At 57.4% G+C, this 13,338-nt stretch overlaps 1 protein-coding gene across 1 annotated transcript; it reads left to right on the top strand.

The window, feature by feature from the left end:
- The first annotated feature begins 1,393 nt into the window (after positions 1-1,393).
- ALX3 (ALX homeobox 3) lies at positions 1,394-11,411 on the top strand. The gene is made up of 4 exons (XM_012751590.3): positions 1,394-1,735; positions 6,990-7,306; positions 10,246-10,374; positions 10,776-11,411. Exons 1-4 carry the CDS (start codon positions 1,459-1,461, stop codon positions 11,082-11,084), a joined length of 1,032 nt encoding a protein of 343 aa, XP_012607044.1. The 5' UTR covers positions 1,394-1,458; the 3' UTR covers positions 11,085-11,411.
- Positions 11,412-13,338: the final 1,927 nt, after the last annotated feature.

The raw sequence follows: 13,338 nt of genomic DNA, 5'->3' as shown, positions 1-13,338 counted from the left end.
GATTAGGGGCCCTAATGGCCATAATGCCTCCAATGTGGTGTTTAAACCAATAAGGCTTCAGAGACATTATGGTATGTTTAATAATAGCTTAATGACTCCTTGTGAGATGCAAGGCTTCTGGTTCCTGTTTGGCCTTGATTTACAGCCCAACTCTGGCTGAGGACAGCCAAGAAACCCCCTCTAAGCCCTCAGCGGAAGAAGGAGGTGTTCACACCAGGCCTCTTGGATTCCTTTAAAAATTAAGAATTCAAATTAAATACAAGTGATGCTTGACTCTCTAAATCTCTTTCTAGTCTCTGGAGGCACTAGAAATAAAAACAGTTTAACCCAGACTCAAGAGTTTCTCAGTCCACTGGAAGTGAACAGGGTCCTGGGGTCCTTGGGTATTTCTTCCCAGGTCTTAGGTAGAGTAGGGTGGTTTCTCCTTTCAGAAATTATAAGCTACTGCCCTAATCCTATGTTTCCTTTTGGCTGGGGAGACCCAGCTCTTAGAAGATCAGTCCTACCCTCATCCTCTCCAAAATGGCAAGCTTAAGGTAGCAGAACCCTGAGGTCTCAACTGCAGACAGACTCTCTCCAGTGGGTTTAGACACTCGGGTCATTCGCCCATTGAAAGGCACTCACTCCGTGCTTGCTGCCCAAAGGGAACACAGCCCGTCTCCTCCTCCTCCACCTGTTCCAAAGGCTGCCTGTGCTGGACCCTCTCCAATCCTGAGCTGCCACTGGGAGTCTCCCTGTCTGCTCCGGCCCTGCCTCTACTTTTGAAACTCACCACCAAAATATAAAAAGACTCTGAGTGTTGCGTTGGCCCAACCTCCACAGTCAATGAGGACACTAAGTGACTGACTCAAGGTCTCACAGATAATTAATGATAGTGGCCAAGTCCAAGCTCCCAGGCCAGATTCCCAGCTTAGAGCCATTTCCACACAACACATTCCCAATGACTCCTCTCTCCTGTCAGAATCAACAGATCTCTAAGGGCCCTTCCAGCTCCCAGCAAAGGAAACTAGGTAAAGTTGCATGTTGCAAGAGGAGGGAGGGAGGTTTGCCCCACCCTGCCTCACCGTTCCAGGGGCAAGAGCCACTAGGCTGGATGTCAGGACAAAGGGTGCTACTCTGGGGAAGGAACTCACCTGGCTGGGTAGACAAAAGGATCCTGCCTTAGAGAGGAAGCTGCTTCATCCTCTCCTTGAATAGCCTGGGACACCGGCTCTGGGTAAATCAGGGGGGTCCCGGGCTCCGAGGGGTTAACCCGCGCGGGGCCACACGTGACGTGGATGGTTCTAGCATTAAGTCAGAAGCGCGGCCCCCTCCTCTGCCCCCCGCCCCCCGCGGCGCGCGCCGCTCCCGGGGGCTCCGCGCCCCCGCTCCCAGGTCCCTCCCCCTTGGCGGGCGCTCACAGGCCGCGCGGGCAGCGCGAGCCCCGGAGCCCCGGAGGCCTGTGCGCCCCAAGCCAGCATGGACCCTGAGCGCTGCGCGCCTTTCGGCGTGGGGCCTGCACCCAGACCCTATGCGGCCACCGGGGACGAGCCTCCGGGCCCCCAGGGGACTCCCGCCACTGCACCTCACCTGCACTCCGCGCCGCCCCGCGGTCCGCGGCTGACCCGCTTTCCGGCCTGCGGGCCCCTGGAGCCCTACCTCCCAGAGCCGGCCAAGCCGCCTGCCAAGTACCTGCAGGACCTCGGGCCGGGCCTGGCGCTCAACGGCGGCCACTTCTACGAGGGCCCCGCGGAAGGTAACGCGCGGCGCGGGGCGCGCAGCCCAACCCTCTCTCCTCCTTCCCTACCCGGGCCCGTCCGGACTTCCCCGCTTAACTCTCCCGCTTGCATATTTGCCAACTTTCTGCCCCTCTAGCCTTTCGACACGGCTCCCACGAAAACCGGACTGGCGCTGGCCCGGGCCAGGCAAAAGCCAGTGCTGTGCGGGAGGCAGAGTCACCGGCGTCCCAGGCGGCGGGAATGGGAGGCAGGAGGTCAAAGGAGGATAGAGCGGGGACAGCTCGGGTCCCAGGCGGGCCAGCCGAAAGTGGCCGGAGCCAGGAAGGAGAGACCATGCTCGCCGAAGTTGGGCTGGAAGTGCCACCGGCCGGACCCGGCCGAGGGTTGGGGAGCCACACTGAGCATGACGCAGAAGCGCGGCTTTTGTGTCTGGTGCCGGTTGAGGGCCCATAGGCTGGGCCCGGACCTAGAGTGGCCAAATCGGGCTCAGCTGAGTACTGAGGCCTGTCCTTGGCCCACCTCTTCTCCCTGGGCCTAGCCTCCGCGGTAAGGGCGCTGCCTGTGGGTTAGGCGCTCGGCGGAGTGTCCGTGACTGGTCCCACAGCGCCGGGACCATTCTCAAAACTGTATTCTTATTTCTCAGACTAACCTGGCCTCCCGTCATTCTGCACGGTGATGGCCGCCCTTCTCGCAGTCTTGGCTCTCCCGACGCTGGATCGTCAACGCTGGCCCGTCGGGCGCCGCTCTGGGCAGGCCTAGCCCCTGGGCGCCTTGAGGGTCCTGGGCCGGTGCCCTGTGCTTATTCTGGTTGGAACGCTGCATCACCCGAGAACGCGCCTGGAGGCCCGGGCCTGGCAGCTGATCCGCAGCGCTGCCGCCGCCCGCTGCACCCGCTGACCAGTAGGCATCTCAGTGCCCGCGCGCACTCTGTCCGCGCTGCCACATCCCGCGCCTAGGCCCCGAGCTGGATCCTCTGAGATCCGCCTCAACCCGCCGCCGCCCCGCTGGCGCCTCACGGGCCTCCACAGAGTGGCTGGGCATCTCGGGCCTTCGCGCAGCCCGGGCGGTGGGAATGTGAAGGGGAGGGCGGGGAGGTGTGTGGGGGTCAGCGGAGGAAATGAACGAGTCCAGCGAGCTTCTTGTCTGTGCCCTTTGAAAGAGGCTCTCCTGATAAAAACCACAGTTGGGACTTAATGAGAAGCAGTTGGCCTGGCTCCTCTGATCCCAGCCAGACGGCAGCGGCCGCGCAGCCCCGTGAGCTCCGCCGGGGACAGGTACCCGGCCTGGCTCGGCGCGCCGCGTCCCGCACCCACCGCCCGGGCGCCGGGGCCGCTCCCGCGCGGAGAGCGCTGCAGAGAGCGCGGCTGCGGAGCCAGCGGCTCGAGGAACTTGGGATCCGACGGCGAGGGTGTCGTCGACAACGAAATGCTGAGAAAGAAAACCAAAGAGTGTGAACAACAACCAAAAAAACGGGAAAGGGAATTAAACGGAACAGCGGAGGAGAGCGGCGAGAACGAGAAGTAAACGGCAGCCGGTGAGCTGGGCAGAACTAAATGGAATAAATGAAGAACGAACGAAAAAAAAATAAGCAAGAGGCAGATCGAAGGAAGCGGGTAAATGGAGAAGGAGGGAAAGGACAAAGAGGTAGGGAGCAGACAAAACGAAAGGAAAAGAGACATCCTAAAAGAGTCTAACACAAAATGAGTACAAGTGGGATTTTTAAAAAATTAACGATTCCAGTTGAGCCGAGGACAGGCCAAGCGAAGGGAGGCACGGCGGGTGCGAGCGCTGCCTGGGTAGCGACCCCGGACGCCGCCGCCTCCGCAGCGCCCAGGCCCGAGCGTGACGGGCGCCCGAGTCCCTGCAGCAGAGCGACCCGGGCGGGCAGGCTGCTGGGGAGAGGCAGCCCCGGGGGGCCGCGCAGCCTATTTGGTGGGAAGTGGCGGGTGAAGGGGGAACCCGCCTTATTTCCTGGCTTTTAAAATTACGGGCTCAGAGCGTTTCCAGTTCAGACCAGTGGGCGCGCAGCTGCGCCCCATCTGCGGTGCGATCTTTGCTGAGGCCGGGCAGTTGCGCTGCCCTGAGTCTGGCGCACCGCGCTTCTCGCCCACCCGTCGCCCGCGCCGCTCCAGCCAGCCGCACTTTGCAGAGAGCGCCCAGCCCTGCTCTGGACCCAGGCCGCGTCCTGGGGATGCCAGCTGCTTCGTGCCCTCTGCGCGTGGCTGCTCTGAGAGCCAGAGAGGTGGTCGGCAGATCCTTCCTGCCCCTTCGGGCCGCCAGTCTGTCCCTGAGCTTGGCTCCCTGACCTTGGAACACGCTAGCTATGGGGAAGTGACTCCCGCTAGAGTTTTGCCCGCTGCCTCTGAGGCCCTGAGTCGGAAGAGCTGCGGGGACTGCAAACGTCCAAGAGAGTACCAAGTCCTCGGCCTTGGGCTGAGGCCTCTAGGAAGAGCACTGAGGTCTCCTCCTCGTGGTCTTACCCATGGGGTTTATGTCCACACTGGCTTTGGGTTTTCAGCCAGAGGACTGTTAGAGCCCACTCCTCAGCAAGTTCTGCGGTCTCTTGGCGACCCCAGAGTGAAGAGAGGAAACAGCGCCGCACCCACACGACCAAGGCTGCCCAGAAAGGTGAAAGCCCAGGGCCTTGATGCATGCCTTTTGTGGGGGCAGGGGAGCACTCGATAGGCGCCCAAGCTATGCTGCTCTGGGGCTGCACAGTGGCTAGAGGCAGCCTCTGATAGGGTCTCTGGCACCCCCTGGGTCAGGAGTGCAGCTGGCATGAGAGCCGGCTCAAGGGCAGAGAGCTAGTTAAAAGTCCTGGTCCTGGCTCCTGGCTTTCACGCCCAACAGCTGCTGCTGTGGTCCTGTGGTTATGCAACCCAAGGACGCCTGGGGCTGAGCCCCCGGCTCCCAGTCTCTGGCATGAATTCTTCTCCTTAACTACCTGCCCAGTGTCTGGAGCAGATGCCGTGACTCCTGTGCACAACCTATATACACTTTGAAGGTGCCCCACCCTTAGCAGAGCAGCCTTCCCCTTTACAAACAGACCCAAACTGCTAGCTTCAATTCCTGGTTTCTCTCCTTGCTTACCACCCCCATTTATCCCACTTCTTTTTCCTCTTCTATGCCTTGCTCCTTGGAATGCTGCTCTGTGTTCTCTGAGGATTATCCTTGTCCCCAAAAGAGGTGGGATGCCATCCTCCCCCTGGCATCAAAGAAGTTTTAGGGTGATGGCAGTAAGGAGGGGAGCAGTTCTCTGGTTGCTTGCGAGGGCTATAGACTAGCAGGCATGGGAAGCTAGCAGAGGCCAGTGGGCTTGGCCTTTTCTTTTGGGAAGCTGTCCTGAGAAGTCCTGCTGCACTTTTATCCCTTGACCCTGGCAGCTGAGTGGCTCAAGGTCAGCAAGGCAAGTCTCAAGGCCCCAGATTTGGTCACTTCCTCTGGGAAGGTCCTATTGGGACAGACACTGAGGGTCCAAGAGGCAGATCAGCAAGCCCCAGGGCTTTAGAGAGCCTCTGCAGTGATGTCAGTACTCACTGAACCCCAGCCCTGAGCTATTATCACCCCTTCTCTGCCTGGAGTCCAGCACAGCCTCCCTGCAAACCCAAGACACCAAGACTCTTCCCTCTCAGGTTGCATATTTTGAGGTTCTGCTGTGTGTGGAGTGTCTCCTTCCAGTCCTCCCTGACCATTTTCACTTATTTGGTTCAACTTCCACAAGTCTTCCTTCCTACGCTTCTACCTAATGGAACTACCCCTAGAACCAAAATGTGCTGGCCAAGAACAGAAGTCAGGAACTAGAACATCCCCCCCCCCCCCGTTGTTCCACCGGAGTGGAGGAGACCTGGTACCTGGGGCTGTCGCTGTGGGCCACCTATAAACCGGCTGGGCATAACCAAGGCCAGGCCCTGCATGACTGTCCCAGGTGTCCAGGACACACGACAGGGAGCTTATTTCACTGCCTGGGTGGTCCTGGGAGGTCACTGACCACCTTCCAGCTGAGGGGGACCTTGCCAAACTTGTCCCCCACAGTGCAGACAGGGACTCATCAGACCCAGATCCCGAGAAGCCCATTTCTCTGGTCCTATCCTTCCCCAACTACAACTGTGATCCCAACACCAAGTCCTAGGGAAGAAACTGCCTCTTGGTGCCAGCTAGCTGGGCCTCCTCTGGGCCAGGCCCCCACTGGAGATGGGCCCAGGGCCAAAGAAGGCTGTGTGAGTCAGTGGGGCGTCTTTGTGGCGTCTCATCTGCCATCCCAGTGGACTCTTGAGGAAGGATTTCATGGGGATGCCACTGGGGGGTCCTTGTCAGAGGGAGAGGGCGGGGATCAGGCTGACCTATTTTTCATCATGCCTGTCGGTTGGTCCGTCGTGGTGGGGCTCCGCCAAGCTTCCTGAGTGAAGCACGTCAGAGTGGGGCTGCTGGAAACCGTTCCCAGTCTGCAAGAGAGTCCGCCCTGCCTGTTGATCCCAGGCACTGGCGGAGCAGCCAGAACTCCAGAGGAGGGCAATGATGAGGACGATGTGGCCCAGTCCCCCAACTCCCCTTCTTCAAGCACAGCCTATGTCAGCTCCACCTCTCTATTGCTGGAGCTCAAGTCCTTGCCTAGACTTCATAATTTCAGGAGGAATGGAGAAAGGAGATCCCTCCGGAAGCTTCTTTGTCCCATCCTGCCTTTCACATACCAGAGCAAGGGAATTTGATGTTGACCTGAGACTTGGGATCCAGAGAACAAGGCGCAGCCAGACCAGCCAAAGGTGGTCTGAGCATCCCTGTCCACTGCCTGCCTGGGCCTGGGAGTAGAGGCGTGGGTGCAAGGGCCTGGGAACAAAGGCCTGAAGTGTCAGGAACAAGGAAGCACTTTCTGGCAGGGGCAGATGTCAGCCATCCCATCCTCACCTCCACCCCTATTCTTGGCCTTGCCAGGGTGGTGGTCCCTGCTGTGGCGCCAATCCTGGCACCTCCACACCCTGTGGAACACGCCACCACAGAGCACTTCCCCGAAATGAACCCCTCTCTGGCCCCAGCGGATCCGCCCAGACCACAGAGCACATGGTTCCCCAGGGCCCCCTCCCCAGCCGGAGCCTCAGCAGGCAGGCCTCTGAATGCCAGGCTGCCATGGAGGGTGACTGCCGGGAGGAAGGGCAGGGAAGGGAGAGGAAGGGGGAGGCGGAGACTGGAGCGTCAGCATTCTCCCCCCTCCCTCCATTCCACCCACAAAAGCCCCTGGTTCGGTTTCCATCCTCCTTTTTGTGTTTTCCATTGCAGCTGAGGAGAAGGCCTCCAAAACTGCCAGCTTCCCCCAGCTGCCCTTGGACTGCCAAGGGGGACCCAGAGACGGGCCCTCTAACTTGCAAGGCTCCCCAGGCCCTTGCCTGGCCAGCCTGCGTCTCCCTCTTTCCCCGGGACTCCCTGACTCCATGGAGCTGGCCAAGAACAAGAGCAAGAAGCGCCGTAACCGCACAACCTTCAGCACGTTCCAGCTGGAGGAGCTGGAGAAGGTGTTCCAGAAAACCCACTACCCTGATGTGTACGCCCGGGAGCAGCTGGCTCTGCGCACGGACCTGACTGAGGCCCGGGTACAGGTGAGGGCACCATGGGCACGGGGCTCCTGGCTGCCTCGACCACCCAGACTGTGGCCAGAGCCTGGAAGGGCTGGGAGAGGCAGGCGCTCGCCCCTCAAAGAGCTGCCTTTCGCAGGTGCCTGCCCCCAGCCTGCCCTTCTGGGCTCACCCTCCATGCCAGCTCTGCTGCAGCCACAGGCTCTTCCGGCCCAAGTTGAGACTTATGCGTGGGTATAAAGGTAATGGCCTCTTGGAGTCAAAGACCTGTGTAGAAGGCCTGACTCTGCCCTTACGAGCTGGCTGGGTGATTTGGGGCGTGTCATTGAATCTCTTAGTCTGTTTCCCAGTTCAGGAAAAGGGAATGATAGTATTAGACTAGCTGCTTAGGTAGTATCTAGAGGATCACAGTGTGGCAGCATTTTGGAAGCTATGAAGTGCTGAACATACATCAGAGCTGCTCCTGAGATGGCTCTCTAGAATGCGAGGGTCCCTGCTTGGGGGCATCTCAGGATCACTGACTTTCAGTCCCTGCCAGCCCTCAGACCTAGACTGGGAGCCCTTCCCCACCCTAATAAACTCCCCCACTGAGATCGGGCCCCAGGGCTTCCTGAATGGGGCTGTGGCCAGTTTCACTTCGAAGGGAGCCCAGCCTGTGGGGGAGGGGGTGGGGAGGTAGGGAGATGCTGCGAAAGGGGGACAGGAAGTCTGTGTCCACGCATATTGGAAGTGACAAGGAGCATGAAAGTGGCTAGCAGGCTGGGAGTAGGGAAGGAGGTTCGGTAAGTCTGGCCCAAGAGGAAGATGGCTATTCCTTGCCTTGCTTTGAACTGCTTGGGAGGGCTGGGTTTAGGGTTCCAGGGAAAGGGGAGGAGGTGACCTCTCAGGCAGAGGAGCCTGCCTCTCCCATCTCAGAGGAGACTTAGCAGGGGCAAAGCTCATGCTCATCACATGCTACAAGGGGCCCTTCCAGAGACCCTTTTTGAAGACACTGGGACAGAGGTCAGCTCTGGCAGGATATGGGGACTCGCAGTCCTGCCTATAACAAGGCCAACTGCCATCTAGCAGAGACGGCCCTACCATCCAATACAGGACCAGAGGGGATTGGGCTGTTTCCCTTCTCTGCTGGTCCTCTAGCTTGCCTTCTCCTCCCAGGTAGCAGCCAAAACAGCTTCAAGGACCGTCCCCCAAGGCTCCCCAAGGGCTGGGGTTACCAGAGCAAGAGGCCCAGGCTTCAAGACAACCCTAGATTATATAAGCCATAGGCATCTGGAACATCGAGTCTCTAGAATACCTTGGCAGGCCTCAGAGGCAGGGGCCAAATAGCTCTTCCCTATGGAAGTGCTTGGGGGAAGAGGACACCGCCTCCACTCATCTCCTAGGCCCTTTCAACCCTGGAAGGGTACAAGGGTAGCCATAAGGACCCAGCCTGATTCTAGAAGCTTTTCTGAGGATTGAGGCACTAGACTTGGGATGTTTTCTCTAACAGAAGCATGACACCCACTCATAAAGCCTGCCCTGTGGAGAACAATAAGACCACACACTGGGCAATACAAAGGATAGGTCCAAAGCCCCCCCCCCCCCCCCCCCCCCCCCCGTGAGGTCTATAGGGGGGACTCTGGAGGAAAGTGGGTGGAGATCGAGAAGTTAATTCCCAGTAATCAGATTCGCTGGCTCCAGGCTTTTTCATCCTCCTGCAGAGGAGGGAGAATAGAGAAAGGAAATCCAGGCATCTGGGCAGGTGGGGGTAGCCTTTCCCTGACCATGCACCAGACCTGCTCTGGGATCTCTGCACCTCGGGAGCTAGGGGGGTGAGTATGCACAGCTCCTTAACTGTCAGCACCTTACCTGCCTGCGTGAGTAGGACTGACCATGTTGGGGGTGGAGTGTGAGGGGCTGGGGCGAGATTTCTCATCCCAGCCAGGGTAGTTGGGTTACTTATACATATACGTGCAAACACACATGGGATGCTTCTGTTGTGGCTCCCACCCAGATCCCTGGAAAGCAGAAGTTGTTTTGTTTAGTTTTGTTTGATAATGCTAACATCTAGCCCAGAGCCTGACATATAAATGTTGATTAAGTGAAGGAAATACAAAACACATACAAGAATACACATATATGTAACAGTCATAGGGTGTATACCAAATTTCTCACAGATAATATACACACAGTACACAACACACAGAGGTGCCACCCCAAACTGCCAAGAGCTTACAAAGGAATGGGACAGGCAGATTCCAAAACAGATGATAATGGCATGTGGGAAGAACAAGGAGAGAAATCCAGGGCATGATGGAAGTCCAGTGGAGTTGTCTAGCTTAGATGTATATGTTGGGAGGATGGGCAGCCCCAGCAGGAAACCTAAGCGACAGCAGGAGAGAGCAACATAGCAGAGTATTTCAGAGGAGAGCTGGGGTGGGAGCTGTGGCCTGGCAGGACATGAGGCTGTGGAAAGAGGCAGGGACCTTGTTAAGCAGCTGGGCTCTGGGCCAAGGTCTCCAGGGAGCCACTGAGAGTTTAAAGCAGGACCATGACCAGAACAGAAATGTCTTTAAGATTTCTCAGATGCTGTGAAGTGGGTAGACAGTAAAGGAGATGAGGCAGGGGGACGAGGAACCTAACACACATGCATTGTCCAGGGCCTCTGAGACCTGTGGACCCCCCATGACACCCCTACCAAACATAGCCAGGCTGGGGAACCAAAGAGTGACTCAGCCTAGGGATTGGTAGCTGGGAGCCCATGGGGCCAATTAACTCGCTCTGGGCTTGGGCCTCTCTCAGGCTTCTTCCCAGGCTCCCCTGGCCCCGAGAACAGTGAAGATTAACAATCCCCTGCAACTCAAGATGCTCCAGCCTGGAGCTAGCTCCCCACCCCATAGGACACAGCATGACTCTCTCCCCAGCAGGCTCCATTCCTCAGGGCTGCTCTGTCACCCCCTCAACCCCTCCCAACCTGCCCCCAGGTCTGGTTCCAGAACCGCAGAGCCAAGTGGCGGAAGCGTGAGCGTTATGGGAAGATCCAGGAAGGGCGGAACCCCTTCACGGCTGCCTATGACATCTCTGTGCTGCCCCACACTGACAGCCACCCCCAGGTGAGACCCCAACCCCACCTAAGTCAGGGCCCAACCTTGTCCCATGGGGTGGCCAGAAAGAATATGAGCTCTGGCCCAGGGAGACCTAGAACATCTTCAGGTTTCTGTGTGACCTTGGGCAAATCACTGAACTTCTTCTGCAAATCGGGGCTCTTGCCTGTCTCATGAATGATGCATGCAGAGCACAAAGGAATCATAAAAGGAAATTTCATTTTGCGAGCAGTGGCAAAGGCCTCCCAAGATGCCACTGCCAGTGTTGCAGGTAGTGGGGGAGATAGACCTGAGCCAAGTGGAGGTTTCTTGGAAGTTTTCTGGGGCCCCAAGGACAGAGAGAGCCTCTGGGTAAGGTAGTCAGCTCTGGGGCTACTGGCTCATGGGCCTTCTTTTCCCTCTCTTTTCAGCTGCAGAACTCCCTGTGGCCCAGTCCAGGATCTGGGAGCCCTGGGGGCCCCTGTCTCGTGTCTCCAGAAGGCATCCCCTCCCCATGCATGTCTCCATATTCCCACCCCCATGGGAGCGTGGCTGGCTTCATGGGGGTGCCAGCCTCCCCTGCAGCCCACCCTGGCATCTACTCCATCCACAGCTTTACCCCCGCCCTGGGGGGCCACAGCTTTGAGCCCTCCCTGGACGGTGACTATAAGTCTCCAAGCCTTGTCTCACTCAGGGTGAAGCCCAAGGAGCCACCCAGCCTGCTGAACTGGACCACGTGATCGGTTACGTGGACCCACACTGTGCTATCCACCCCTTTTCTGTTCCCAGCTGCTCCCAGCCCATCCCTGCCTGGATGCCAGAGAGGACACACCTCTGCCTCCAAGCCCCAGAGGCCTGGGAGAGCAGCTGGAACCCTCAGCCCCCAGCAGGAAACATGCTACAGGGTCTTTTCTCTTAGAATAAGGTGGGGCTGCCTAAGAGAAAGGGCTTCAAAGGACTCTTCGTACCACAAACTGAGTCCCCTAGCCCAAACTCTGGGCTGGAGGGAGGGAGACACTGCCCTGTGTCCTTGAGACTTTGTCCAACTGTCATCTCTCCAGCTGAAACAGCGTAATTGGCTCCTCATTCAGGGAACCCAGGAAAATGGGAGGAGGATGCACAATGAACTGGGAGGAGTTCTTTGTGAGAGAGGAAACCTAAGACAGTCCTGGGTGACCACCTAGAGTCGGCCTCACTTCCCCCTGCCCACCACCAGGGGGCCTGCAAGGCGAGGTTGGCATAAAAGGTGCTCAGCGCCCCTGCTCCAGCCATCCCTACTCCTGCCCTGTGCCCTAACATGCTATGCAGTCATCTTCCCCTTCAAGGGGACAGGAATTCCACCAGAAACCACCAAATATTTGGATTCTCTTTCACAGGATCAGCCCAGAGCTATGCCATGGAAACTGCATTGGATGTTGCTCAGAAAAAAACAGATTTCCACAGACTTTGAGATCCCAACCCTCATTTTTGTAAAGATACTTTTGTAAAAAAAAAAAAAAAAAATGCTGCCCAGCATAATAATAAAGATGTTGTTGTATTTTTTATACTAGGTGATTGTATATCCCCAGGGCCGGGCCCTTTAGGTCCCATCTGTGCCCAGGATCCAGGCTGAGCCAGGCCCTCCTGAGTGCCCAACAAGGATCCCAGAGGTTAGGGGAAAATGGCCTGCAGGAGAGCATTTTGGGCCGCTGCATGCCACACCTGGCCCTGTCACCTGCCCAGGGTCTCTGTGCCTTTGGTTGGTGCTGGGAAGCAGGGAGAAGAGTGGCTCTCGGGCTGGGCTCACTTGGCAGGGAAAATTGGGGGTGGGAAGGAGTGAAAAAGCTGAAATAACTGTGGCTAAACTGACAGTAGAGGGGAAGTACAATGGAAGAACGGGGTGCCCACTAAAGGCTCTGAGCTGTCACCGTGGGCTGGGACCCCAGAGTGGTGGGGGTGGGGCAACTCCCTTCTCCCAGACACCCAGGAGCATGTCTGAGCTGTGGGGCAGAGACAAAAGCCAGAACTCTTTCTTGTGGTTTCAGAGTATTACCCTTTCTATCCTTCATCCCTACTTTCTGACTTATCTCTGAAGCCTGGAAGCCAGGAAAAAAGGAGGCCCTCCCACCCTCCCAGTAAACACAACCACATTGCTTAGAAATTTAGCCTCAGCCAGCAACCCGGCCACCCCCACCCCAAGCCTCATCTTTCAGGCACAGAGAAACCCAAGCCCACAAAGACACAGGGCTGAGCTTATTCCCAAGGAGGGAGCGAGTCCCCCATCAGATCAGATTTCCCAGCCAAGACAGGCGCTGTGACAAGACCATGTATCCCCAAAGGAGTCAGTGTCTTCCTTCTCTTCCCTTTCCTTGCCTCAATTCAAGTGCCTGGTTTCTGGCGATTTCTTTCGTCTCTCCTCTGATGTTGACTCTGAGGTCCAGGTGTGAGCCCTGTGTCCAGCAGGGGGAGGGACACACCGGGGAGGAGGGCAGAGAGTCAGCTAGGAGGAAGAGGCATGCCCGCTGCCACTGATGAACAGAACGTCCCTCACTCACCTGGTCAGTAATGGAACTGGGGCTAGATCCCACTCCTTTGACTCTAGGGCTCACACTGCTGTACTAGAAGTCTCTTCACCCAAGGAGTGACAGCAAAGTTTTGGACCTTCTGCTCCATAAAAGTCAGAGAGATGCAGAGAGAGGTTAGTTTGTTCTGCAAACATTTATTGAGTGCCTACTTTGCCAGGCACTGTGCTGGGTGCGAGAGAGAGCAATGTAGATAGAGAAAAACATGGTTCTTTCTCTTGGCTTAGAAAGATGGAGAGAAGAGGAAAGGATCTGTCAAAGCTCGAGCAAAGGAAACAGACACACAGAAGAAAATAAAGTCGAGCCAGAGATCAATGCAGCAAGAGTGGGAGAGGCAGGCAGAGGCCAGGAGAGGACCTGTGGTGGGGCCCTGCTTGGGGAGGGCACAGGGAGGCCAGAGACTGGCTACTGGCTCTCATCCAGGGGCATCTAC

This window comes from Microcebus murinus, chromosome 2 (assembly GCF_040939455.1).
Source record: "Microcebus murinus isolate Inina chromosome 2, M.murinus_Inina_mat1.0, whole genome shotgun sequence".
NCBI classification, from domain to species: domain Eukaryota; kingdom Metazoa; phylum Chordata; class Mammalia; order Primates; family Cheirogaleidae; genus Microcebus; species Microcebus murinus.
This window is presented reverse-complemented; position numbering and strand designations above follow the sequence as displayed.

Coding starts and splice junctions, on each gene's coding strand:
- ALX3 (XM_012751590.3), top strand. CDS start 1,459: ATGGACCCTGAGCGCTGCGCGCCTTTCGGCGTGGGGCCTGCACCCAGA. Junction 1,736..6,989: donor CTACGAGGGCCCCGCGGAAG/GTAACGCGCGGC, acceptor TTTCCATTGCAG/CTGAGGAGAAGGCCTCCAAA. Junction 10,375..10,775: donor ACACTGACAGCCACCCCCAG/GTGAGACCCCAA, acceptor CTCTCTTTTCAG/CTGCAGAACTCCCTGTGGCC.